Consider the following 25,915-nt stretch of genomic DNA (forward strand, 5'->3'; position numbering starts at 1 on the left):
CGTTCATGGGGTGTATTGTTTTTTTATTTTTATTTTTTTTAAAATTTAGATTACCCAATTATTTTTTCCAATTAAGGGGCAATTTAGCGTGGCCAATCCACCTACTCTGCACATTTTTGGGTTGTGGGGGCGAAACCCACGCAGACACGGGGAGAATGTGCAAACTCCACACGGACAGTGACCCAGAGCCGGGATCGAACCTGGGACCTCAGTGCCGTGAGGCGGTTGTGCTAACCACTTGGCCACCGTGCTGCCCTCATGGGGTGTATTGTTAGTGGCGGTGCACAGTAGTGACCGAATGGAGTGTAGTGCATCAGGGAGGACCTCCTGCCAGCGGGAGGCCGGGAGGTTCCTGGCCCTTAGGGCCAGTTGGACAGCCCTCCATACCATCCCGTTCTCCCTCTCGACCAGTCCGTTTCCCCGGGGGTTGTAGCTTGTCGTTCTGCTGGAGGCAATACCCCTGCTGAGCAGGAACTGGCGCAGCTCATCACTCATGAAGGAGGATCCCCTGTCACTGTGGATGTAGGCAGGAAACCCGAACAGAGCGAAGATCATGTTGAGGGCTTTGATGACGGTGGCAGACGTCATATCGGGTCATGGGATGGTGAAGGGGAATCTGGAGTACTCATCGACCACACTGAGAAAATACGTGTTATGGTCGGTGGAGGGGAGGGGCCCTTTGAAATCCACGCTGAGGTGCTCAAAGGGACGGGAGGCCTTCACCAGGCGCGCACAGTCCGGCCGGTAGAAGTGCGGCTTGCACTCCGCACAGACCTGGCAGTCCCTGGTGATTGTCCGTACTTCCACGACAGAGTAGGGCAGATTGTGGGCCTTTATGAAATGGTACAACTGTGTGACTCCCGGGTAACAAAGGCTGTCGTACAGGGTCCGGAGTCAGTCTACTTGTGTGCTGCCACATGTACCTCGGGATAGGGCTTCTGGGGGCTCGTTGAGCTTACTGGGGCGATACAAAATCTCGTAATTGTAGGTAGAGAGCTCGAACCTCCACCTCAACCTCAAGATCTTATCATTCTTGATCTTGCCCCACTGTGTGTTATTGAAAGTGAAGGCTACTGTGAAGTGAAGTGTTGGTCAGTGAGGAGAGTGGACTTCCGGTTGCGGCTATGCGGATCTAAGCCGCACGTTCGGCAGCTCCCGCCAGGAACGGACTTTTTGGTCTCTTTTTAGGGCCCCCAGCGGTACTTATTCAACGATTCCCGACATGGGAAGGAGTCAGCAGCAGTTCCCCATCGGTATATGGCCTGGACCAGGAGTGGGGAGAGCAAGATAGCGGTGGCAGCGCCAAAGAAAAAGCGAGGGAAGAAGCACAAGATGGCGGCCGGCGGAGACCTAGAGGAATGGAGGCAGTGGGCGCAGGAGCAGCAGGAGACCCTCCAGCGCTGATTTCGGGAGCTCAAAGCGGAGCTGCTAGAGCCGTTGAAGGCTTCCATTGACAAGCTGCTGGAGACTCAGACAGCCCAGGGGGTGGCAATCCGGGAGATCCAACAGCAGGCCTCTGAAAGAGAGGATGAGGCCTCAGCCCTCACGGCAAAGGTGGAGATGCATGAGGCGCTCCATAAAAAGTGGCAGGAGTGGTTCGAGGACATGGAGAACCGGTCGAGGCAGAAAAATTTGTGGATCCTAGGCCTCCCGGCGGGGCTGGAGGAGTCAGACCTGGGGGCCTACGTGGTCATCCTGCTGAATTCGCTGATGGGAGCTGGGTCCTCCAAGGAGGCCCAAGCCGAATGAGCCGCCACGGGCGGTGCTGGTGTGGTTCCACCGGTTCATTGACCGGGAGTGTGTGCTCAGGTGGGCCAAGAAGGAGCAGAGTAGCAGGTGGGAGAACGCGGTGGTGCGGATCTACCAGGACTGGAGTGCGGAGGTGGCTAAGCGGAGGGCTGGGTACAATCGGACGAAGGCAGTGCTACACAGAAAAGGAGTGAAGTTTGGCATGTTGCAGCCGGCGCGTTGGTGGGTCACCTACACGGACCGTCACTTTTACTTTGAGTCCCCGGAGGAGGCGTAGGCCTTTGAGCAGGCGGAGAAGTTGGACTCAGACTGAGGGTTGGGTGCGGGGGTCTGTATGTAACTGTGTTATTTTCTGAGGGGGGGCTTTCTGTTTACTGCTGGCTCTGTGTTGTTTTCAGGGCGGGGTGGGTACTGTCTTTTTGCGTGGGTTCGGTGGATGGGCTTGAGGCGGGGGGTAGACTTGCAGTGTGGGGAGCTGATGGTGGGAAGGGGTCTGGCGCTGACAATGGGAGCTGCCTTAGAGGAGGCAGGGTCGGGTAGGTGGAAAGCGCTGGCTTTTTCTCACGCTAAGGGTTGATGGGGGCGGGGACGGAGCTGAGAAGCGCGGGCTTTTTTTCCTGCGTGAGAGCGGGAGGAGTAGAGCCTGCTGGTGGGCACTGGGGAGGAGGGGTAGCCCCACGCTGGGAGGGGTCGGAGGAGTGGCGGGAGTTGCCGGGGTCAGCAGGCTTACGGGGGTACTATGGAGGGAGTAACGCGGCTAGGAGGGGTCCTAGCTGGGGGGGGGGGGGGGGGGGGAGGGTACCGGGATGCTTCTGGAATGGCCAGGAAGGAGCTGGAGTATGCAGGGGGGGGTCGAGAGGGGGGCTTGCCGCCGTGGGGAACGGGCCAAGTGGGGGGCGTTGGCCAGTGGCGGGCAGGGGAAGGGTTATGGCTAGTCGGCGGGGGAGGGGGCAGGGAGCCCCCTGATCCGGCTTATAACTTGGAATGTGAGGGGGCTGAATGGGCCGGTCAAACGGGCCAGTGTGTTTACGCACCCGAAGGGGCTGAAGGCGGACGTGGCCATGCTTCAGTAGACGCACCTGAAGTTGGTGGACCAGGTTAGACTGAGGAAGGGCTGGATGCGAAAAATCAGGTGGTGGCGATCCTGGTGGGAAAGAGGGTGTCGTTTGAGGTGTCAAATGTGGTGGCGGACAGCGGCGGGAGGTATGTGATGGTGCGCGGCAAGCTGCAGAGGGAGCGGGTGGTGCTGGTGAACCTATACGCCCCAAACTGGGACGATGCGGGTTTTATGCAGTGCATGTTGGGCCGCATTCCAGATCTGGAGACGGGGGGCCTGATAATGGGGAGGGACTTCAATACAGTGCTGGATCCCCCATTGGATCGATCCAGGACGAGGACGGGTAGGAGGCCAGCAGCGACTAAGGTGTTGAGGGGGTTTATGGACCAGATGGGAGGGGTGGATCCTTGGAGGTTTGCGAGGCAGAGGGCCAGGGAGTTTTCATTCTTCTCCCATGTGCATAAGGCCTATTCCCGGATCGATTTTTAAATTATGAGTAGGGGGCTGATTTAGAGGGTGGAGAATGCCATATATTCGGCGATAGTCATTTTGGATCATGCCCCGCACTAGGTGGACTTCGAACTGGGGGAGGAGAGAGACCAGCGCCCGCTTTGGCGCTTGGAAGGTGGGTCTGCTGGCAGATGAGGAGGTGGGCGGGCGGGTTCGAGGATGTATCAAGAGGTACCTGGAGGCCAATGATAATGGGGAGGTCCGAGTCGGGACGGTCTGGGACACATTGAAGGCGGTGATTAGAGGGGAGTTGATCTCCATCTGAGCCCATAGGGAGAGGAGAGAGCAGAGGGGGGGAGGGGGGGGGGGGCGGCTGGTGGGGGAGCGGTGTAGTCTTCAGGCCAAGTTCGACTTACTGACCACCAGAAAGGCGGAAGCTCAGTGGAGGAAGGCACAGGGAGCGGTGTATGAATATGGGGAGGAGAGTAGGATGCTGGCGCATCAGCTCCGTAAGCGGGATGCGGCCAAGGAGATTGGTGGAGTTAAGGATAGGGGAGGGAATGTGGTGTGAAGGGGGGCAGACACCAATGGGGTCTTCAGGGACTTTTACGGGGAATTGTATTGGTCTGAACCCCCAGTGGAGGGGGGGGGAATGGGGCGCTTCTTGGACCGGCTGATATTCCCGAAGGTGGAGGAGGGGCAGGTGGCGGGATTGGGGGCGCCGGTTGGGTTGGAGGAGTTGGTCAAAGGGATAGGGAGCATGCAGTCGGGAAAGGCGCTGGGGCCGGATGGGTTCCCGGTCGAATTCTATAAAATGTATGCAGACCTGCTGGGCCCCCTGTTGGTTAGGGCCTTCAACGAGGCAAGGGAGGGGGGGGGCTTTGCCCCCGACTATGTCCCGGGCGCTGATTTCCTTGATCCTTAAGCGGGACAAGGGCCCCCTGCAGTGTGGATCATACAGGCCGATTTCGCTGTTAAATGTAGACGCCAAGCTGTTGGCGAAGATCTTGGCCACAAGCTTAGAGGACTGTGTGCCATGGGTCATCCACGAGGATCAGACGGGGTTCGTGAAGGGAAGGCAGCTGAATACCAACATACGGAGGCTCTTGAATGTTATAATGATGCCGGCGGTAGCGGGGGAAGCGGAGATTGTGGTGACGCTAGACGCGGAGGCCTTTGATAGGGTTGAGTGGGGGTACTTGTGGGAGGTGCTGGAAAGGTTTGGGTTTGGGGAGGGGTTTGTCAGATGGGTGAGGTTGTTATATGAGGCCCCGATGGCAAGCGTGGCCACTAGTAGGAGGAGATCGGAGTACTTTTGGTTATACCGAGGGACGAGACGGGGTGTCTCTTGTCCCCCTTGCTCTTTGCGTTGGCAATCGAACCCCTGGCCATGGGGTTGAGGGAGTCGAGGAACTGGAGGGGACTGGTGCGGGGTGGGGAGGAGCACCGAGTGTCGCTTTATGCAGATGACTTATTGCTATATGTGGCGGACCCAGTGGGGAGAATGCCGGAGGTGATGAAGATTCTCAGGGAATTTGGGGACTTCTCAGGGTACAAGCTCAACCTGGGTAAGAACGAGCTGTTCGTCGTGCACCCGGGGGATCAGGAGGAGGGGATTTGTAGGCTCCCACTAAAAAGGGCGGAGAGGAGCTTTAGGTACCTGGGAGTCCAGGAGCTGGGGGGCCCTACACAAACTTAACCTTACAAGGCTGGTGGAGCAAATGGAGGAGGATTTTAAAAGATGGGACATGCTGCTGCTGTCGCTGGCGGGCAGGGTGCAGTCAGTCAAGATGACGGTGCTCCCGAGGCTTTTGTTCCTGTTCCAGTGCCTCCCCATCCTTATCCTGAAGGCCTTTTTTAGGAGGGTCAACAGGAGTATTACGGAATTTGAGTGGGCGCACGGGACCCCGAGGGTGAGAAGGGTGTTTTTGGAGCGGGGCATGGGGGGGGGCTGGTGCTGCCCAACCTCTGTGGGTACGATTGGGCTGCCAATGCAGCGAGGGTGCGTACGTGGGTAATGGACGGGGAAGGGGCAGCATGGAAGAGGATGGAGATGGCGTCCTGTGTGGACACGAGCCTGGTGGCGCTGGTAACGGCGCCGTTGCCGCTCCCTCCAACGAGGTATACCACGAGCCCGGTGGTGGCGGCTACCCCCAAAATTTGGGGGCAATGGAGACGACACAGGGGGGAGGTGGGGGTCTCAATGGGGTCCCGATACGGGGGAACCACCGGTTTGTTCCAGGGAGAATCGATGGTGGGTTCCTGAGTTGGCACAGGGCAGGTGTTAGGAGGTTGAGGGACCTGTTTGTAGACAGGAAGTTTGCGAGCCTAGGTGAGTTAGAAGGGAAATTCGGGCTCCCCCGGGGAACAATTTTAGGTATATGCAAGGAAGGGCGATGAGTAGGTTCTTTGGGGGCGAAGACAGGTGTACTAGGTGCTCGGGGAGCCCAGCGAACCATGCCCATATGTTCTGGGCATACCCAGCGCTGGGGGAATTTTGGAAGGGGGTAGCAAGCACGGTGTCGAGGGTGGTAGGATCCAGGGTCAAGCCAGGCTGGGGATTCGCAATATTTGGGGTTGCAGTGGAGCTGGGAGTGCAGGAGGCGAAAGAGGCCGGTGTTCTGGCCTTTGTGTCCCTAGTAGCCCGGCGGAGGATTCTTCTTCAGTGGAAGGATGCGAGGCCCCCAAGCATGGAGGCCTGGATCAATGATATGGCAGGGCTCATCAAATTGGAGAGAGTGAAATTTGCCCCGAGGGGATCAGTACAGGGGTTTTTCAGGCGGTGGCAACCTTTAGAACATAGAACAATACAGCACAGAACAGGCCCTTCGGCCCTCGATGTTGTGCCGAGCCATGATCACCCTACTCAAACCCACGTATCCACCCTATACCCGTAACCCAACAAACCCCCCCCCCCCCCCTTTAACCTTACTTTTTAGGACATTACGGGCAATTTAGCATGGCCAATCCACCAAACCCGCACATCTTTGGACTGTGGGAGGAAACCGGAGCACCCGGAGGAAACCCACGCACACACGGGGAGGACGTGCAGACTCCGCACAGACAGTGACCCAGCCGGGAATCGAACCTGGGACCCTGGAGCTGTGAAGCATTTATGCTAACTACCATGCTGCCCTAGATTTTCTTTCCTAGATTTCCTGGCAGAACGGTAGAGGAAAAGGCCAGCAGCAGCCCGAGGTGGGGGGGGGGGGGGGGGTCGTTTCGGTGGGTTGGGTTGAAGGGACGTGTACATGTGTTCTTTGTTTATGACGGGTGTTAATCTATTTCTTCGTTTTTGTATTTACCGGGGAGGCGGGGGGGGGGGATTTGCTCTTTCTTGTTTTTCTTAGTTGTTAATATTTTTTGTTAATATTTTCTGTTATTGATATTTTGTGAAAATCTGAATAAAAATTATTTTTTAAAAAGTGAGGAGAGTGTATCTCCTGCCAGCCAGATAATGCCTCCAATGCCGCACAGCTTCAACGATAGCTTGGGCCTCTTTTTCGACGGATAAGTGCCGATTTCTGAGGCATAAAGGGTGCGAGAAAAGAATGCCACGGGTCTGCCTGCCTGCCTGATTGAGCGTGGCGGCTCGGGTGACGTCTGATATGTCGCTCTCTACTTGAAAGGGCAGTGTCCCGTCTACTACGTGCATCCCAGCCTTGCCGATATCAGCTCTGATACGGGCGAAGGCCTGTTGTGCCTCGGCCGTCAGGGGAAAATGGGTTGAGTGGGAGGGCCCTGTCCGCATAGTTTGGGACCCACTGAGCGTAGTAGGAAAAGAACCCCAGGCAGCGTTTGAGGGCCTTGGGGCAGTGGGAGCTCGCGGTCGGGATCGGGCCCCAGAACTCCTTTCTGGACCACATAACCAAGGATGGCTAAGCGGGTCGTGCTAAACATGCACTTCTCCTTGTTGTAGGTGAGGTTTAGGAGAGTGGCAGTGTAGAGAAATTTGGCAAGGTTGGCGTCGTGGTCCTGCTGATCATGGCCGCAGATGGTGACGGTGTCTAGGTACGGAAAGGTGGCCCGTAAACCATACCGGTCGACCATTCGGTCCATCTCCGTTTGGAAGACCGAGACCCCGTTGGTGACGCCGAAGGGAACCCTGAGGAAGTGATGGGAGGCGAAAGGGGAGCTGGTGGTAGGCAGATTTGAGGCCTACCGTTGAGAAGACCCGGTACTGTGCAATCTGATTGACCATATCAGATATGCGTGGGAGGGGGTACGCGTCGAGCTGCGTGTACCGATTGATGGTCTGGCTGTAGTCCACTACCACTCTGTGTTTCTCCCCAGTTTTAACTACTACCACTTGGGCTCTCCAGGGGCTGTTGCTGGCCTTGATGATGCCTTCCCGAAGCAGCTGCTGGACTTCGGACCTGATTAAGGTCCTGTCCTGGGTGCTGTCCCGTCTGCTCCTGGTGGCAACGGGTTTGCAATCCAGGGTTAGATTTGTGAAGAGGGAAGGCGGATCGACCTTTAGGATCGTGAGGCCGCACACAGTGAGGGGTGGTAGGGGCCCGCCGAATTTCAGGGTTAGGCTCTGGAGGTTGCACTGGAAGTCCAGGCCGAGTAGTAGGGCAGCGCAGAGGTTAGGGAGGACTTAGAGGCGGAAGCCACTGAATTCTAAGCCCTGGACTGTGAGTGTGACCGTACAGTACCCCCGGATCGCCACGGAATGGGATCCGGAGGCCAGGGAGGTTTTTTGGTTGGCAGGGTGTACCGTGAGGGAGCAGCGCCTTACCGTATCCGGGTAGATGAAGCTTTCGGTGCTCCCGGAGTCCAGCAGACAGGAGGACACGTGTCCCTTGATTTTAACGCTGGTCGATGCGGTGGCCAGGTTGTGCGGACGAGACTGGTCGATGGTCACTGAGGCAAGTCGTGGTCAGTCGTCGCTGGTGTTGGATGATGGGGACCCCGGGGGGGGCACAGGTCCTGGAACGCTGGGGGAGACAAGATGGCGCCATGGGGAGACAAGATGGCGGCGCCTGAAGATCCTGAGGACAAAATGGCGGCGCCCATGGGCCGCACGTAGCGGGGGTTGAACAAGATGGCGCGCCCATGGGCCGCACGTGTTGCTCGGAGGGGAAGATGGCATCGCCCATTTTCCATAAACGAAGGGGGTGGGGACGATAGCGGCGACTGCGCGGGCCTGGCACAACATGGCGAAGTGCCCCTTCTTGCCGCAAGCCTTACAAAGGGCAGCGCGGGCCGGGCAGTGTTGGCGTTTCTGCTGGCTGCAAAAGTAACATCGGGGACCCCCGGGATGCGCGGGCTGGCGTGTGGCGCAGACGTACTGGCTGGGTGAGGCCCCCGCTGGGGCGGGCATCTGTGGGGCCAATGAGGGGTAGAAGGGGTGGGCCGCGCGGCTGACGGCCTGAATGTTACGTGAGGCAACCGTCATGGGGAGTGCTAGCTTCTTTGTCTCAGCTAGGTCAAGCGTGGCCCCTTCTAACAGTCTCTGGCGTATGAGGTCCAACCCAATCCCCGTTACGAATGCATCGCGCATAAGAAGGTTGGAATGTTCGGTGGCCGTATGGGCCTGACAGTCTCAGTCCCGGATGAATGTGATTAGGGCCCGCCAGAAGTGTTCTATGGACTCACCAGGGAGTTGAGAGCGAGTGGCGAGTAGGTGCCTGGCGAAGAGCGTGTTCGTTTTCTGTGCGTAGTTTTCTTTGAGGAGCGCCATGGCGTCGGCGATTCGGGGCGTCCTGGATCAGCGGTAACACGTTGGAGCTCAACCTTGAATATAGAATCTGTATCTTCTGAGTCTCCGAGGTCGCTGAGTTGATGTCGGCCTTGAAGCAAGCCAGCCAGTGATTAAAGTCCTTTTTGGCGTCGCTTGATTGCGGATCCAGCTGCAGGCGATGTGGTTTGATTCGGAGGTCCATCTTTTAGAAAATCTTATAGCAATAAATTGAGGCACGATCAATTGGACAAAGACGATAGTTGAATCCAACTGAGGCTTTATTGCTATAAGATGTGTGACCTCCCACAGCAGCTGCGAAATGGCTGCTAGCTGGAGGACACGCATATTTATACAGCAGACAGAGACTACCGGCGAACCTGTAATACAGGTCCTACCGTACATCACCTAATACAGGTGCAACAGTGGTTTACCACAGCCACATTGTATCATTGTAGCTGTACTTGAATAACGTGACTAGTGCACGGCTAGTTCAGGAACACCAGCCTTCAGTGCTATTTCCGGTTTGTTATCAGGAACCAAAACCTTTGATCTAATGGGGTCAACCATTTCTCAATAATTCACTCCATGTAATCAGTTGGCTGCAGACTGGTATCTGTGATGCTGGGGACCTCAAGAAGTTTTGACATAGAGAATTTGCAATTTTAAATCCAAAACCTGAAAATGATGCAACCACTCAAACAAATCGAATACACTCAATACCTATTAACCAAAAGGAAGATTAATACTTTTACAAACAGGCATAATGATGGCATGAACATTGAAAGACTAAAATTTGAACACAAACAATTTATTTAATCAAAAGATAAATCCAAGCTAACAGCAGCTTTAAACTGATATTTCTTTTTTCCCCAAACACTGGGATTCTTTGGATTTACAGAACAAGAAAACTTTCAGCAAAACTAACACATCCATCTCCAAGAACGTTTAAGTGTCATTTTGCCAACATTTTTAAACAGAGCATTTGGCAAGAAACTCGAATTCAAAATGTAATTTAAATCAGGAGATTACAAACAAGAACATAGCAAATGGCTCTCAGATTCTACAGTATAGGCTCACCATTTAATTTGATTCATATTTCTTTGGAAGGCTGTGAGGCAGCACATCAGAAAGTAACATGTAAAAGTGCATTTATAAAGAAATTAATTGAAAACCAAATACATACAAGAATATAACAAAACATCAAATGTATATTTAATTTAGAAATGTGTATTGCATGCGTTTGCATGGGATGGAGAAAGAGGAAAAATGGAATGCTCTTTAATATTTTCTGGGTACACCTTTAGGAAATGTTTTCTGGAACCCAAGTTCACCTTCTAGATTTTGAAAAAAAAATAGTGAAAGGAATGTTATCTATTGCACTTGGTCAACAATGTCTTAGTTTCTCAGATACAGATGATGGTTTGAAAATTGAATCTTCTCTCCTGAGACAGTAGAAGGAAAGAAGAAAATTTAGTAGAGATGGGCGAAAAGAGATGGATAAAAACATGGCCCTGGTCTCAACGGCAAACTGAAGGAGGATACGTTTGCATATTTTCCATATCAAAATACCTCTTGTGTGTTTAAAAGCATTATTTAGTTGAGAATTTGCTGTGATTTCTGCAGTGTACTTTAATGCTTCAATAATCTGAAATGGGTGGAAAAATAAAGCATGTACAGGTGTATGCTCAACACTACATAAACAACTTGCGAGCTTCAGCAAAAAAACATTTGAAGAATAGTGTTGACGTGAAATTTAGATCAATTTATAATGGCTGTATTTGATCAATTTTAAAAGAAAAACTGCTAGGAACAGAGCATAGGCATGCAACAATAATTGCAATTATTACTGGACAATCAGAAGTCAAATATGCAAATTCAGTGAACAAATATATCTCATCACACGGACATTACATATTCCCACCATAAAGATCAGGTTATAATAGGAATGTAGTCTTCCCAGTTATAATAAACCACAGGGTTGGATATGCCGCAGATGTTGAAATTAATTTCACAATAAAGGCAAATTATAGACAACAGATTGCTGTTTACATTGAGAAAAACATTGCTTTGTTAAAAAATATACTTGCCTGCTTTAAACATAAAATTATACAACCTTCATTTAGCATTTCTATGCCCTTTTAGAGTTACTGTTCACCATTTCATACCTGGATTTAAATAAAACAAAATGCAAAAGAACATAAACAAAATTTTGCTTTTATTCCAACTTGAACCCAACAGTGATCATCAAAGATTCAGGAAGTGTTTTCGGAGGAAAAGGGCCTCATCTGTCTGAAGACATTCAATATTCTGGTCTTCATTCACAGATTGTTCTTTCTGGTTTCCTCAGCTCCCAATCTGGTTATTAAAAACGTCATCAGCAATGGTCAACAACATAAACTAATTTAAAAACTGCTAGATTCAGTGCGACTTGTCCCAGAATAAATTAGCATGACAAGGATCAGAAAAGGCTATCTAATCTCAACCCTCTTTTTGTGGATTTCAAGCTGATTTAGAGAACACAAATCGATCTTTGTATGAAGTTTATTCTTGTGTATTTTTAAAATATAATTCAATGGGGGTCACCCACAAACACCTAGGGCGAGATTCTCCCAAAACGGGAGAAATCGTAAGGCTGGCGTCAAACCCGGGCGGGTTTGACGCCAGCGCGCCCCTTCCCGACCGGGAACCGATTCTGGTCCCCGGTCGGGGCTAGCAGCCCGACGCCGTAGGCTCCGGCATGACGGGCTTAACGAATATCGTTAAGCCCGCTTGCCGGAGTTAGCGCCGGCTGACGCGTCATATGACGTCAGCCGCGCATGCGCGGATTGGAAGACTCCAACCCGCGCATGCGCGGATGACGTCATCGCGTATTTGCGCAAAACCCGCGCATGCGCGGGCCGGGTTGCCCCTCAGCCGCCCCGCGAATGGATACTGCGGGGCAGCGGAAGGAGAAAGAGTGCGCGGGCATCGGGCCCGCTGCCCGCGATCGGTGGGCACCGATCGCGGGCCCATGGCACCCTTGGCACGGCCGTGGTACTGCCGTGCTAATCGGTGCCATGGTTATAAAAAGCGAGTTTGTGACGCCGTTTTTACGAACGGCCAGACCAGGTATGTTTGCCGTTCGTAAAAACGGCGTAAAGGGCTGGGACTTCGGCCCATCGAACAGCTGTGAATCGCTGCCGGCCGTAAAAAAACGGCGGCAGCGATTCGGGTCGGGAGTTGGGCGGGGGGTGGGGGAGAATAGCGGGAGGGCGGGAAAAATGTCGGGAAGGCCCTCCCGCTATTCTCCGACCCGTCGTGGGGGTCGGAGAATTTCGTCCCTAGTTTCTAAACAAATGAACTTAAGTTTCGCAAATCCATCTTCACATGATCTCTTTACCACTTGAATCAGTCTTTGTTACAACTTCTCCACTGTATTATAGATTTTTGCAGCATTTGTGACTAGGGTTCACTCAGTATGATTTTGCCAGTGTATTGCGGAAGTCTCAGCATACTGTTTTGGAAGAATAAGGTCATATTGAATAGCAAGTACCATTTTGAAGTTGGCCAAGGAAATGCCATCAAGACAGCAATGAAAAGTTCTTCCCAGAGGTCTATTTGTGACTACATGTGTCAGCTGTTTCCCTTTATTCTTTTATATTCTAACCTACAATAATTTTTTCATTTAAAAAAATAAATTTAGAGTACCCAATTATTTTTTCCAATTAAGGGGCAATTTAGAGTGCCAATCTACCTACCCTGCACATCTTTGGGTTGTGGGGGTGAAACCCACGCAGACACAGGGAGAATGTGCAAACTCCACACGGACAGTGACCCAGGGCCGGGATTCGAACTCGGGTCCTCAGCGCCGTAGGCAGCAATGCTAACCACTGTGCCACCGTGCTGCCCTCTAACCTACAATAATGATGATTTGGGAGGAGCATGTGAAGTTTTAACTTCAATCAAATTGCCGTGATTTATTTTGTCTTAGGCAGTCACTAGATTCCCACCATATCTTACCAATGATATATATCCTAATACTTCACTTGCATTCAAAAATATATTCTACCATCGTTCAGATAGAGTTGAGTCTGCCAGAAAGAACCCCCATGTTCTTTTCTAACCTTTTTGACAAGTTAAAACAATTAATTTTACACTCATGCTGCGCATTTTGAAACTAAATGCAAAAACTTTAAATTAAATTATGTCAAAATTACATTTTCTTACTAAAGAACAGATCTAAACCTCCCAACTTTAGTGTCAAAAGCGAGTTTTAAATTTGGTTACAATATTCAAGTAATTTATAGAATTGAAACAATAAAGGTCTGAGCTCCAACTCTTGCATCACTCAACACTTCTATCCTAGCCCCACCAGAGCCGAAAGCACTGCTCACAAAGACTAACATTTTGGATCAAAAACATTCTTTATTCTGTTCTAGGGTCTGTGACAGATCTTTTAATTAACTGTCTGGATCAAGTCTTGTTCAGTGAGAGATAACCCATGTGCGTGACTGCGCAAATTAATTTAAATGTACCATACACTGAAAAAAATGGGTCACACACAACTAAATTTTAAAGAGAATGTTGCACGTCTTTGCATCATCATTAAATGACTTTCACTTGCAAGCTGCTTTGAAAAATACAGTACTTTCTTCTTTGCCTGTCGTTTCAGTTTCTGCTGTATCTTTATATTTTGAGTTTACACTCATCTGCTGGGACAAACCAGGTTTCTGAAATCCCTACATCATGGGCGGAATTCTCCGACTCCTCGGGGGGTCAGAGAATCGCCCGGGGGTGGCGCCAGTAGGCGGGCCCCCCACGGCCATTCTTCGGCCCTCCGCTGACAGGCCTCTCCTGCCGGCGTGGTTTAAACCACCTACCTGACCAGTGGGATTGGTGGCGCAGGCAGGCTCTGGGGTCCTTGGGGCTCTCTGACCCCGGAGGGGGTGCCCCCACCCCACGGTGGCCTGGCCCGCGATTGGGGCCCAATCGGTGGGCAGGCCTGTGCCGTGGGGGCACTCGGTTTCTTCCGCCTCCGCCATGGCTTTCACCATGGCGGAGGCGGAAGAGACACCCTCCCCTGCGCATGTGCTGGTATGACGTCAGCAGCCGCAGACGCTCCGGCGTATGCGCGGACTTACGCCGGCCGGCGAAGTCCTTTCGGCCCCGGCTGGCATGGCGCCAAAGGCCATTCATGCCAGCCGGCGGAGTGGGAACCACTCCGGTGTGGGCCTAGCCCTTCAATGTGAGGGCTTGGCCCCTAAAGGTGCGGAGAATTCCGCACCTTTTGGGGCGGCCCGACGCCGGAGTGGTTCACAACACTCCGACACGCCGGGACCCCCGCCCCACCGGGTAGGGGAGAATCCCGGCCCATGTCTTGCTGGAAAATAGGCCTACAACGCAAGTATCTAGTTCTTGCTGGTTCATGTTTCTAGGCAGCACGGTAGCATGGTGGTTAGCATAAATGCTTCACAGCTCCAGGGTCCCAGGTTCGATTCCCGGCTGGGTCACTGTCTGTGTGGAGTCTGCACGTCCTCCCCGTGTGTGCATGGGTTTCCTCCGGGTGCTCCGGTTTCCTCCCCCAGTCCAAAGATGTGCGGGTTAGGTGGATTGGCCATGCTAAATTGCCCGTAGTGTCCTAAAAAGTAAAGGTTAAGGGGGGGGGGGGTTGTTGGGTTACGGGTATAGGGTGGATACGTGGGTTTGAGTAGGGTGATCATTGCTCGGCACAACATCGAGGGCCGAAGGGCCTGTTCTGTGCTGTTCTATGTTTTGAGTCCAAGTCCTTAACTAAATTAGTTAGTTTAATCTGTTTGTATTAGTTTATTTTGTATCAATATACTTATTGTGTTGCCCTCACCTTCCTTCTTATAATCGATTTAATTATGTATATATATATTTATAAATAAATTTAGAGTACCTATATAATTATTTGTTTTCCAATTAAGGGGCAATTTTGTGTGGCCAATCTACCTAACCTGCACACATCTTTGGGTTGTGGGGTGAAACACAGGGAGAATGTGCAAACTCCACATGGACATTGACCCAGGGCCAGGATTCGAATCCGGGTCCTCAGCACCGCAGTCCCAGTGCTATGCACTGCGCCACATGCCGCCCCTGATTTAATTATATTTAAATATCTTGACTCTTCCTCCCTTCCTCACAGTTTAAATGAATCTCAATTCCTTTATATTGATCCTACTCTTGATTGTGCCAGGTTCAAATGCAGTTTATTCCTACTGTACTAACCTGATCACCATGCACATTCTACATAATTTGAGTAAATTCAGTGAATCCCATTAAAACCCCCCCTCTTTAAGGGCAGCACGGTAGCGCAGTGGGTTAGCCCTGCTGTCTCACGGCCTCGAGGTCCCAGGTTCGATCCCAGCTCTGGGTCACTGTTCGTGTGGAGTTTGCACATTCTCCCAGTGTCTGCATGGGTTTTGCCCCCACAACCCAAAGATGTGCTGGCTAGGTGGACTGGCCATGCTAAATTGCCCCTTAATTGGAAAAAATGAATTGGGTACTCTAAATTTATTATAAAAAACACCCCTCTTTGGCTAAACTATTGGTCACCCCCTAATATTTACCTGGGCTTGGCATCTTTTCTTTTGTCATAATGCTGCGATTAGAGTAAAAACATTTTTGCACATTAAAGAGACAATTTAGTCTCATTGTTTCGTTATCACAAAGGCAGCAATTTGATTCATATGAATGCAAGTTCTTTTTAGTTCATTCATGGGATGAGGGTATCGTTGGCTAGGCCACTATTTGTTGCCCATCGCTAAATGCCCTTGAGAAGGTGGTGAAGGTGAACTATTGTCTATGTGGTGCAGGAACACCCACAGCCCTATTAGGGAGGGAGTTACAGGATTTTGATTCAGCAACAATGAAGCAATGGTGATATAGTCCCACGGCAGAATGGTGTGTCGCTTGCATGGGCTCCTCTGGGTGGTGATGTTCTTATGTATCTGCTGCCCTTCTAAGTGTGGATTTAGAAGATGCTGCCTAAGGAAGTTGAAGTGCATCTTTGCAGGTGGTATACACTGTTACCTCTGTGCATTGGTGGTGGAGGGGAGACTGTTTAAAGTGGTGGTTGGAGGTGCAAATCAAGTAGGCCGATTTGTTCTGGATGGAGTTGAGGCTCTTGAGATTGTTGAAGATGGACTCTTCCAGAGTATTCCATCACTTGTGCCTTGTAAATGTGGACAGAAGTCAAGAGGGGAATATATAATGCAGATTCCCAGCCTCTTTCTTGCTCTTGTACTCTGTACTTATATGGCTGGTCCTGTTAGGTTTTTGGCAATACACAGGATGTTGATAGTGGGCCATTCAACAATATAATGACATTTGTTGTCAACGTCAGATGATTCCATTCTCTCTTTTTGAAAATGTTACTTGCCATTTATCAGTCCAAGCCTAATGTTGTCCAAGTTTTGCTGGGTGTGGACATGTACTGCTTCAGTGTTTAATTTTTGAATGGCACTGAACCCTGCAATTATCAAATTAATATCTTCACCTGTGACCTTGAGGGAAAGTCACTGTTGAAGATGGCTGAACCTAGGCCACTGTCCTGAGGAACTCCTGCAGTGAGTCGTGGGACTGAGATTGTTGTTGAATGAAATAAAATATCAAGCAACATTATCTCTTTTGACCAACCCCCATTCCCCACCCACCCTCCACCTTTCCCTGCCAACTTCAAAGGTTTTTTTTCAATTCTTTAAACTTGAGGTAAACAGACATCAGAGGTCACAGAAGGAAACAAGTCCTTTTTGTAATAACATTTTCATAAGAACATTCAAAATCTGAAGATCAGGAGATCAAAAAGCTGGTCTACCCTGCTCCAACATTCAGTATGGGATCATGGCTGATCTTAGGTTTAGTGCATCCACTATCTCTGCAGCTACCTCTTTTACAAACTCTGCATGTAGGCTATCAGGTCCTGGGATTTGTTGGATTTTAGTCCCTTAGGTTTTAATTGTCTGAAATTGTGCTTGCTGCCTGCATTAAAGGCAGAAACAAGAAGAATACTACATTTATGCTAATCCTTTTACTATCTCTAAACAAATTGACAATGTCTTTGCTTGTAGTTAAAACACATGACAGCATTGCATATTAAACAGGTGACGATGTAGTCAACCTGGCCCAAATTATGTGAAACATCCATTGACGAGTTTTGTGAATTTCATTGATAAGTTGGGGTGCACAAGAACAGAGCTGCTAGAAGGCTGGCCTCCAAATATTTCGAGTAAAGCTTTTGTGGAGTCATGGAGACTCAGTGAACCTTTCAAAATGGTGGACTGGACTAGGATCCACAAGTCCTGCCCCCATTTCCTGTAGGACACGCTTTTGCCGGTAGGGGAAAGAGGGTAGAACATGAAGCCCAAATTTGGAATCAGGTGGGCTTTTTAAACTCCGCACACAAGACAAGCAGATCAGATTTGCACTCCTGGAATGGCCTCAACCCGCAGAGTGTTTTTCACAACTTTATGATGGATACACAAATGCTCTTGAAGGTTGGATAGAATACGTAGAGCTGTCAAGTTATTTAAATACCCTACCCATTAAATTTGGGGGAAAAACTGCTTGCCTGTGTCATGTCTGTTCCAGTTGTACATAACTCTATCATTATAAGCATTATTACTGCTTTACACGGCCTATCATTATCACAGCAGGAGGCTCCAAGTTCACAGTTTGACTCATAGCTCAAAAAAGTCAAGGATCAGCTGTCTTTGATGTGGGGTTGTGAATATAAATGTTTGTTTTTAAAGGAGATTAAGTACTTGAAATTCTATGGTGTATTTGATGGGTTCCAGCAATGGGACTGTTTTTTTATATAGTGAATTCTGTAATAGATTATTTAGAACTTTATTTTATCTCAGCATGGCCCCCAAGGTTTGCTTATGGTGGACATTGGGTGAGTTGGCATGGAGAGTGTAAATGTAAAGGGTAGTGAGCGTAGGTTAGCATGAATTGGCGCCAGGATCATAAGGGGCCAAGGGGTTACTGATTGGTGTGGAGGCATGGATTGGCATGTACAGACACGGCGAGTGGTGGGAGATGAGTGGGTGCGAGCCTAATGTTTAGCAAAACCACCAGGACAAAGCCCTAGAGAATTTAGGTAGGCCATTTAACCAGTCTGCCTTGGCACTCAACAGCTGCCGTGTCCACTTTTGATCTACAACTGGGCCCAATTCCATCGCACAGTCGCCCTCTGGGCACATTGTCCTGAGATGAGTGCAGTGAACCAGGAGATCTCCCAACTCAAGCTATCTGCCTTAGAAAAGAAAATTCAGCCCTCAATTTCAACAGTGTTACAAAACCTCCATATAAATAAGCCATCCGACTTAAAAAATATCCCAGCTTCACTTCTGTGGAATATGTGATCAAATCATTGTCATGTTTGTTACTGACAGTTATTGTACAAAACAGTGCAACTTACAGAGTGTCTCTGAACGTGGCATACCCATTCCGAGTGATCCAGAAACCTCCGGCCACAAAACTCACAGGGAAACCGTGTTGTTTTAGTTGAACGGTTACGTCTTATGTATCTTTGAATTTCTTGAAGGACAGAAAGGAAAGGGGTCTTAACACAATGTTTTGTTCTATTCTCTTCTACAGAATGTGGGCACCACTGATGAGGACAATTGCCCTCGAGTGGTGGTGGTGAGCCCACAAAACCTAATCACAGTACATTCCCTTAATTATAATGGCCATTTTGGAGAAGATTACATGACCTAATGTTATACTTATTTTGAAGCCATTATACCCAAAGCTTAATGTAAGTATCAAGGTATTTTCCAATTCCTGCTGTTGTAAACTCATGCCCTGTTTTCACTGCTTAAAATATTTTTTCCATCATATTAGAAGGTTTCTACCAGGTAGGATCTTCTTACAATCATCAGATAAAACAATCATCAGATAAAATAATGGAAATGAGGCCATCTATTTCTACTGAAAAGAGTTTGTGCCACAAGTCCTCACTGTGCATGCTTGGCTGACATTATCAGAGAAAGGGTTGGTCCATTGAAGGATATTGGAGGGAATCTATGTATGAAACCAGAGGAAATGGGAGTGATACTAAATCATAGAATTTACAGTGCAGGAGACCATTTGGCCCATCAAGTTCGCATCAGCCCTTGTAAAGAGCACCCTACCTAAGCCCACACCTCCACCTATCGCTGTAACCCAATAACCTCACCTAACCTTTTTGGACACTAAGGGCAATTTAGCATGGCCAATGCATCTAACCTGCACACCTTTGGACTGTGGGAGGAAATCGGAGCACCTGGAGGAAACCCACGCAGACATGGGGAGAACGTGCAGACTCCGCACAGAGAGTGACCCAAGTCAGGAATCTAATCTGGGACCCTGGAGCTGTGAAGCAACAGTGCTAACCACTGTGCTACCATGCCATCCTTATACAAATAAAATCCAATCGCTATTTTGAAGTCATTCTTATTTCCTTATGTTTTAGTAAAACATTTGTGCTGTAGAGCAAAACTTGAGACAATTTGGAGAACAAAAAAAATAGTTGGTTGCAATATAGTAGTATCACTACAGTACAGGTTAAAGAGCTGGGAGTTGCATAACAGGAGCATCAACACAATATCACAGGTGGGAGAGTAAATACAGTGCAGCAAGCTTACATGAATTACCTCCATTGTAAAAATGGCCATAGGAATTTATAATTGAAAAATTTGATACGAAAGTTTGACAAGAAGCAAGGTTCTGAGGACAGGAAATATGTACAGATAAATATTTGTGACTGTCAGTTAGTGTAAATATTGCATGCTGCAGTCCCTTGATATGTACACACCATATTGTATGCCATAATGGTTCTTCGGAATTTGATGAAGCTGCTTAATCTATTAATTCACATGCGAAACAATCAGCTCCACTACACCCAATAAAAAATTCAAACAATCTAATATTTTTCAGTAAGATAGTACTGCTCACTTTTCTTTTCACCATCGCTTTTCTTGAGCCTCTTCCTTTGGAACTCTTCAATTTCAATACATAGGTCTGCTTCACTTAGGTTAACCTCACCAACCAGATCAAAGTTGCATTTTACCTATTTAATAAGCACATGCACATTAACATGTTTATTGTAAAACAGATGATTCACAGATTAATGACATGATAGATTCATGCACATTGCAAAAAGGTTTAATAAAATTTCAAGCAAATATTTGAAATCATATTCATCATCTGTTTGAACAGCATTATAAATAGGAATCTTGAGTTATTAAAAATTAAGTTAATGAATAAATGTATAAGTCAATGAAAAATAGATAAAATACTTATGTTTAATGTCATAATATACACCAGTATATGATGGTGCAGACGCACACACTGATTGACACACAGCAAGTCCAATCAACACACACAACACAGCAGCCAATCACCAGTTAGAGCACACTCACTATAAAGACAGAGGGCATCAGTTTTTCCGCTCATTCGAGATGCAGTCTCTCAGAAGGACAGAGCTCACAGCTTGCAGCACAGATCTTCACCATGTGTCGTGTGCACAGACTGGTTAGGATAGTCTTTAGTTTAATCTAACATAGTGTCGACCCACAGCGAAAGTATGTTCAACAGTTTCTAGCTTAAGAAAATAGTGTTGTACTATTTCAAGTGTTGGTAGCCTGTATGTGTTACTGCTGAGGTAAATGCAGTCTCCACGGATCCAGAGTACCCAACACATCATGGTACCAGTTGTTGATGTTGGAACTTCTTAGGCTTACCTGCAAGTGAACTGCCTTCCACCAGCCATCCTGCAACATGGACAGCGTCCGCCCGCCACCGCCGCTCCGCATCACCGGTAACCTAGGGGCCAACTGGAAGATCTTCAAACAACGCTTCCAGCTCTACCTTGAAGCCACAGACCTGGAAACTGCTTCATTCGCCAGGAAGATCGCTCTCTTCCTCTCCACGGCCGGGGACAACGCCATCCACATCTTCAACTCTCTCATCTTTGCTGATGGTGAAGACAAATCAAAATTCAAGAAGGTCCTCCTCAAATTTGACAGTCACTGCGACATCGAGGTGAATGAAAGTTTCGAGCGCTATGTCTTCCAACAGCGTTTGCAGGGTAAGGATGAACCTTTTCAGTCCTTTCTCACCCACCTCCGCATCCTGGCGCAGTCCTGTAACTACGGGTCCACCTCCGACTCCATGATACGCGACCAGATCGTTTTCGGTGTTCAGTCGGACCCCCTACGCCAGCAGCTGCCTACAATGTGGAAAACTTGGCCATTATACTGCTTTATGCAGGTCTGCTCAGCCTTCCAAATCTCGTCGCTCCAGCCAGCCTCGCAGGGATGTCCGTGCCATTCAACCCATGGTCACCGAACCCGATTCTGACCTGCTGCCCCATATTGACACCGAGGATCCGAAGGCGCCTTTTCGAGTCGGTATCATTACCAAAAACAGGGTGCCTCCGAAGCAAAAAGTCCAGCCGCTACCGGTATACAGCATCGATCCGGACGATGGTGTGCCAGCCTTACGGTCAACCGGTCCCAAATCCAATTCTGTCTGGACACTGGTGCATCCGCCAACCTCATCGCGCAGTCTGATCTCCAAAGCCTTCGTGTCAAACCAGCCATCCTGCCATCAGCCTGCCAGCTATTAGATTATAAGGGCAATGCCATTTCTGCCAGTGGCTCATGCCAACTTGAAGTGACGCACAGGTCACGCAAAGCCATCCTTCCCTTTGAAATCATGGGATCCTCGAAAGCCTCCCTGTTTGGTGTGCAGGCATGCAAGCAGTTGAACCTAGTTCAGAGGGTTCACTCCCTCTCTCCTGCTGACGCGTCTGCCTTCAGGACACTGATTTTAGGGCGCAGCTCGACCCCATGATTAACCAATACCACGACTTCTTCGAGGGCATGGGCACACTCCCGTACACCTACAAGATTTTACTGAAACCAAATGCCACGCCTGTGGTGCACGCACCTCACAGGGTCCCAGCACCCCTTAAGGACCGCCTCAAGCAGCAGCTGCAGGACCTCCAGGACCAAGGAGTGATTTCCAGAGTCACAGAACCGACCGACTGGGTCAGTTCCATGGTATGTGTAAAAAAACCTTCCAGCAAACTGAGAATATGCATTGATCCCAAGGATCTCTACTGCAATATTATGAGAGAGCACTATCCCATTCACAAGTGCGAAGAGTTCACATGTGAGATGGCTCGCGCCAAATTCTTTACCAAACTCGACGCCTCAAAGGGATTCTGGCAAATCCAGCTCAATGAATCCAGCAGGAAACTCTGCAAGTTTAATACCCCCTTTGGAAGATATTGCTACAACAGGATGCCATTTGGGATCATCTCTGCATCAGAAGTGTTCCACAGAATTATGGAACAGATGATGGAAGGTATTGAAGGCGTTCGCGTCTATGTCGATGACATAATAATCTGGTCCACCACTCCACAGGAGCATATTAATCGCCTCCAGCGCGTCTTCAGACGGATACTTGAGCATGGCCTCCGCCTCAACAGGGCCAAATGCTCCTTTGGGCAGACAGAAATCAAATTCCTCGGAGACCACATCTCCCAATTGGACGTGCAGCCGGATGCGGACAAGGTAGCTGCCATCAAGGCTATGAAGACACCGGAGGACAAGAAGACGGTCCTCCGCTTTTTGGGCATGGTCAACTTCTTAGGGAAATTTATCCCTAACCTCGCCTCTCATACCACAGCTCTCAGGAACCTGGTCAGGAAGACGAATGGAGGGAACTCAAGGCAAAACTGACCATGGCCCCGGTCTTAGCTTTTTTTGATCCAACCAAGGAGACCATAATCTCTACGGATGCCAGTCAATCCGGCATTGGAGCAGTGCTCCTTCAACGTGATGAGGCCTCGTCATGGGCCCCCGTTGCATACGCGTCACGTGGATGACCCCCACCGAGCAGCGCTACGCGCAGATTGAAAAGGATTGCCTGGGCCTTCTGACCGGAGTCGTTAAATTTCACGATTATGTCTACGGACACGATTATGTCCTCAGTTCACCGTCGAGACAGACCATCGACCGCTGGTCAATATCATACAAAAAGACCTGAACGACATGACGCCTCGCCTCCAGTGTATTCTTCTCAAGCTCCGGCGATACGACGTCCAGCTGGTATACACCCCAAGCAAGGAACTCATCGTTGCTGACGCTCTCTCCAGGTCAGTCACCACTCCATGTGACCCAGCGGGATTTGTCTGCCAGGTTGACGCCCATGTGGCATTCACGGCCTCCAATCTACCTGCCTCGGATGAACGCCTCGTCCAAATTAGTTGCGAGACGGCTGCCGACCCCTTGCTCCAGCGTGTCATGCGCCACCTAACGGACGGGTGGCTCAAGGGCCAATGCCCTCAATTTATAATGTCAGAGATGATCTGGCGGTAGTAGATGGGGTTCTTCTAAAACTGGACCACATTGTCAGCCCGCACAGTATGTGCCAGCTTGTCCTGGAACAGCGACACGAGGGCCAGCATAGGGTGGAGAAGTGCCACCGACGGGACCGAGAGGCAGTGTACTGGCCTGGCATTAATGAGGACATAGCCAACACCATGCTCAACTGCCCCTCTTGTCAGCGATTCCAGCCGGCTCAACCACGTGAAACCCTGCAGCCCCACGAGTTGGTCACGTCACCCTGGACCAAGGTGGGTATCGACCTGTTCCACGCACTGGGTAGAGACTACGTCCTAATCGTGGACTACTTTGAATTACCCAGAGGTGATACGGTTACACGACCTCACCTCGTCTGCAGTCATTCGTGCATGTAAAGAAACCTTTGTTCGACACGGCATCCCGCTCACGGTTATGTCCGACAATGGAGGGCAGCACGGTGGCGCAGTGGTTAGCATTGTTGCCTACGGCGCTGAGGACCCGGGTTCGAATCCCGGCCCTGGGTCACTGTCCGTGTGGAGTTTACACATTCTCCCCGTGTCTGCGTGGGTTTCGCCCCCACAACCCAAAAGATGTGCAGGATAGGTGGATTGGCCACACTAAATTGCCCCTTAATTTAAAAAAAAAATGTCCGACAATGGCCCCTGCTTCGCCAGCCAAGAATGGTCCAACTTTGCCAGGCGGTACAATTTTGCCCATGTAACGTCCAGTCCCTTGTACTCCCAATCCAACGGCAAAGCAGAGAAGGGAGTACATATCGTCAAAAGGCTCCTATGCAAAGCTGCCGATGCGGGTTCTGATTTTTACCTTGCCTTGCTGGCCTACCGCTCCTCTCCCCTGCCCACTGGCCTGTCGCCAGCCCAACTACTCATGAATCGCACCCCGAGGACGACAGTGCCGTCCATCCATGTCCCAGACCTCGACCACGTTCCGGTCCTTCGCCGGATGCAACTGTCTCGTGCCCAGCACAAGGCGGCTTATGACTCCCGTGCAGCTGATCTCCCTGCTCTGGCTCCCGATGACAACATCCACGTCCATCTTGCGGGTGGTGGCTGGTCTGCAACCGCTGTTGTCCTCCGGCAGGTAGCCCCCTGCTCGTTCCTAGTTCGTCTACCGGATGGCTCTCTTCTGCGCCGCAATCGACGTGCCCTTCGTCTCAATCCACGCTCACCATGTGATCTTCAGGTCTCACTTCGCCGTCATGTCGACCCTGCCATGGACTATGCAGAGCTCGCTGTCGCTCTGCCTCCCCCTGACTCTGACGCAGTCCAGCCCGCTCCTGAACCGGCAGCTCTCGACCCACCCTTGAGGCGGTCAACCAGAATTCGTCGCCCACCTCAGAGACTAAATTTATGAACTTATCGAATTTATGGACTCTCTGAACTGTTTTGTTGCTTTGTTTGATCAATTCCCTGGTGTGTATATAATGTTGCTCTAGTTACTCTTTTGTTGCATACTGTTTATCTACACCAGACACCTTCCCATGTAAATAGCTTAGTTCTTATGTACATAGTCTTGTAAATATGTCTTCGTACTCCACACGTAGTTAGGAACATTCTCACCACACATTATTTATTCCCACAAACATACATTTTTTTAATAAAAGGGGGATGTTGTAATATACACCAGTACATGATGGTGCAGACACACACACTGATTAACACACAGCAAGACCAATCAACACACAACACAGCAGCCAATCACCAGTTAGAGTACACTCACTATAAAGACAGAGGGCATCAGTTTTCCCGCTCATTCAGGATGCAGCCTCTCAGAAGGACAGAGCTCACAGCTTGCAGCACAGATCTTCACCATGTGCTGAGTGCATAGACTGGTTAGGATAGGCATAGGTCTTTAGTTTAATCTAACATCGTGTTAACCCACAGTGACAGTATGTTCAACAGTTTCTAGCTTAATAAAATAGTACTATTTCAAGTGTTGGTAGCCTGTATGTGTTACTGCTGAGGTAAACGCAGTCTCCATGGATCCAGAGTACCCAACACATCATTTAAAGTACTCGTATCTTAATTAGAAAATTAATTAAGATGACTTTGAAAATAAAATATTTCATGTGGGCAGGCTTGAAGCTACACAGATGATGAATCTTAGTCTAATTTTGTGTGTGTGTGTGTGTGTGTGTGTGTGTGTGTGTGTGTGGGGGGGGGGGGGGGGGGGGGGGGAACTACTGAATAAAACAACTTTTATAAAATCTGATTTCAACCAAAACAATAAAACAATAATATCTTCATTATCCGGTGTCAAAACTAGTACAAGCATGGTTAAAATACTGCTCACTGCTCTTGAACACAAGTGTCCTTGGGCTAGCTTTTTGTATTTCAGTTTATGCACTCTAATGCTAAAATAGCCTAATAATTTAATAATGTGAATTATCTAAAACTTTACTGGTAATCTAATGATATTCTTTGATATTCTCTGTATTAGACTTTTAATGTTATCTTGCATGCACGTTATTCCAGATTGAACTATTCAAGTAAAATGTTGTTTACAACTAGTTATCAATTTCAAAACACGGATTTTAAACTCAATAGAGCAATAAAGTTTGACTTCATTGGGTTACTAAGATGGCCACAAGACTTG

At 49.4% G+C, this 25,915-nt stretch overlaps 1 protein-coding gene across 8 annotated transcripts in view; it reads right to left on the reverse strand.

Moving 5' to 3' along the window:
* Window positions 1–9,409: 9,409 nt before the first annotated feature.
* LOC119953177 (zinc finger protein 462-like) overlaps window positions 9,410–25,915 on the reverse strand; it is a 191,803-nt gene continuing 175,297 nt past the window's right edge. For 7 of the 8 annotated variants that reach the window (XM_038777142.1, XM_038777146.1, XM_038777140.1 and 4 more), the window contains 3 exons: window positions 19,881–19,995; window positions 18,364–18,482; window positions 9,411–11,297 (listed from right to left, as the gene is read on the reverse strand). In XM_038777142.1, coding sequence (XP_038633070.1) covers window positions 11,286–11,297; window positions 18,364–18,482; window positions 19,881–19,995 — 246 coding nt within the window. In that variant the 3' untranslated portion in view covers window positions 9,411–11,285. Of the gene's footprint in view, window positions 11,298–18,363; window positions 18,483–19,880; window positions 19,996–25,915 lie in introns of all 8 variants that reach the window. The other variant, XM_038777148.1, reaches the window with a different exon arrangement.

This window comes from Scyliorhinus canicula, chromosome 18, assembly GCF_902713615.1.
Source record: "Scyliorhinus canicula chromosome 18, sScyCan1.1, whole genome shotgun sequence".
Taxonomy (NCBI): Eukaryota; Metazoa; Chordata; class Chondrichthyes; order Carcharhiniformes; family Scyliorhinidae; genus Scyliorhinus; species Scyliorhinus canicula.